Raw genomic sequence first — 1,615 nt, 5'->3', positions numbered from 1 at the left:
AAAAAAAAAAAAAAGCATTCCAAATACACTAAATGAACGCAAGTCCTAATCGGACTTAAAAGTTTTTAAACCGCTCCCTCCCCACAGACAAGTCCAAGTCCTTACAAGAAGAAACATTCTACTTCTGTATGGGAGTTCGGCATTTACACACACGTCCAGATACGTTAGAGGAGAGCCAGCAACTTCTCCTTGTAAGAACCGTTCTCCATTAACCATGCAATATGCCAACAGCAACTGTCTCTTGGTAATAGATTGCTGCACGGAGGAGGTGAAGGGAGACGGAGAGACTAGATTCCCTTTACTTAGTTTCCAACATTTCTAAATATAATTCTCTTGTAATAAAAACTTTTAGTTAACAAGGCTATTTAATTACCTACTGAGAGAACTCATGAAATCTGGGACAAAAATCTATTTTTCAGCGGACTTCTCATTAGGCTCTGAAGAATAAGCAAGTACTCCTATCTCTCCGCTGCCCTGCACAGAGTCCCAGGTCCGCTCCGGCTTCCTCGGGTGTTCGCAGACATCCTGTATACCTGGTGACACGCTGTCTCAAAGAGCCCGGCGATGGCACACTTAGGTTAAAAAGGAGGACTGCTGGTTCGAGGCTACACTAAGAGCTTCCGCCTCAAAAAACAGAACAAGCTTGTGGTTCCTTCTCTGTGGAAGCCCCAGCACTCAGGAGGCAGAGGCGAGCCAATCTCTTAGAATTCTAGGCCAGCCTGATCTACATAGCGAGTTACAGTCTAGCCTGGACTACATAAATGAGCCCCCGTCTCCAAAAACCAACCAAAAAAAAAGAAACCCAAACAAACAAACAAAAACAAAACCGCAGCACTAGAAGGTAGAGGGGGAGGAAAATTACTAAAAGTTCGAGGCCAAGCGTCAGTGCTGAGTTCGAGGCCACCCTGAGTTCCACGGGGCAGCCATTGTTTCAGAGACAAAACAAAAGCCACTGCTCTCCCGGTAGGAGCAGGAAGGGCGAAAAGCCATCAGAGAGAAAAAAAAAAAAAAAGATTCTCCGGGAATGTCTCAAGTTCTGCCTGCCCCGCATCCATTCATTAATTCACCCCGGTCGGTCATCGCAGGCTCAGCTCTGAGCAAGCATCATGGGAGGGGAAATGGCCACGCGACTGGCAGCGAGAGGCTCGGGGCTCGGACTCACCAACTTGAAGAGGTCGGTCCCGGGCATCTTCCTGGGCGGACGTCGGGCTCCTCTGCGTCTGCGTGTGCGTCTGCGAAGGAGAACCTGCTGTTTACTCGGCGGGCGACTCACCCGGCTGGCTGGCTGGGAGGGTGGATGGGTGGATGGACGGACGGATGGACGGACCACCGTGCCCGCCCGCCCGCCGCCCGCCCGGCCCCGCCGAAGGTTCGGGATTTCCCGGCGGGCCTTGTCAGCACGCGGGGGACACGCCCCCCTTCCCCGGGCCCACGGGGAAAGCCAGACCGTGGGCCACTCCAGCCCGGCCCGCCTCCCCTGCTCAGCGGGCCCCGAACCTCTGAACCCGGGCGCCGCCACTCAGCCCTGGCGCTGCTCCCCTCAGCCCTGACCCTTCTCCCCTCAGCCCTGACCCCGCTCCCCCTCAGCCCCGCTGTCCCTCAGCCCTGGCGCTGC

At 54.4% G+C, this 1,615-nt stretch overlaps 1 protein-coding gene across 1 annotated transcript in view; it reads right to left on the bottom strand.

The window, feature by feature from the left end:
* Sgpl1 (sphingosine-1-phosphate lyase 1) overlaps positions 1 to 1,366 on the bottom strand; it is a 45,328-nt gene extending 43,962 nt beyond the window's left edge. Inside the window, exon 1 of the mRNA XM_031347188.1 lies at positions 1,163 to 1,366. Within this exon, the coding sequence (XP_031203048.1) occupies positions 1,163 to 1,189 (27 nt within the window). The 5' untranslated portion in view covers positions 1,190 to 1,366. The remainder of the gene's footprint in view (positions 1 to 1,162) is intronic.
* Positions 1,367 to 1,615: the final 249 nt, after the last annotated feature.

The sequence above is a fragment of the Mastomys coucha genome, unplaced genomic scaffold (assembly GCF_008632895.1).
Source record: "Mastomys coucha isolate ucsf_1 unplaced genomic scaffold, UCSF_Mcou_1 pScaffold3, whole genome shotgun sequence".
NCBI classification, from domain to species: Eukaryota; Metazoa; Chordata; class Mammalia; order Rodentia; family Muridae; genus Mastomys; species Mastomys coucha.
The sequence above is the reverse complement of the archived record's forward strand: the minus strand, read 5'-3'. Positions and strand labels throughout refer to the sequence as shown.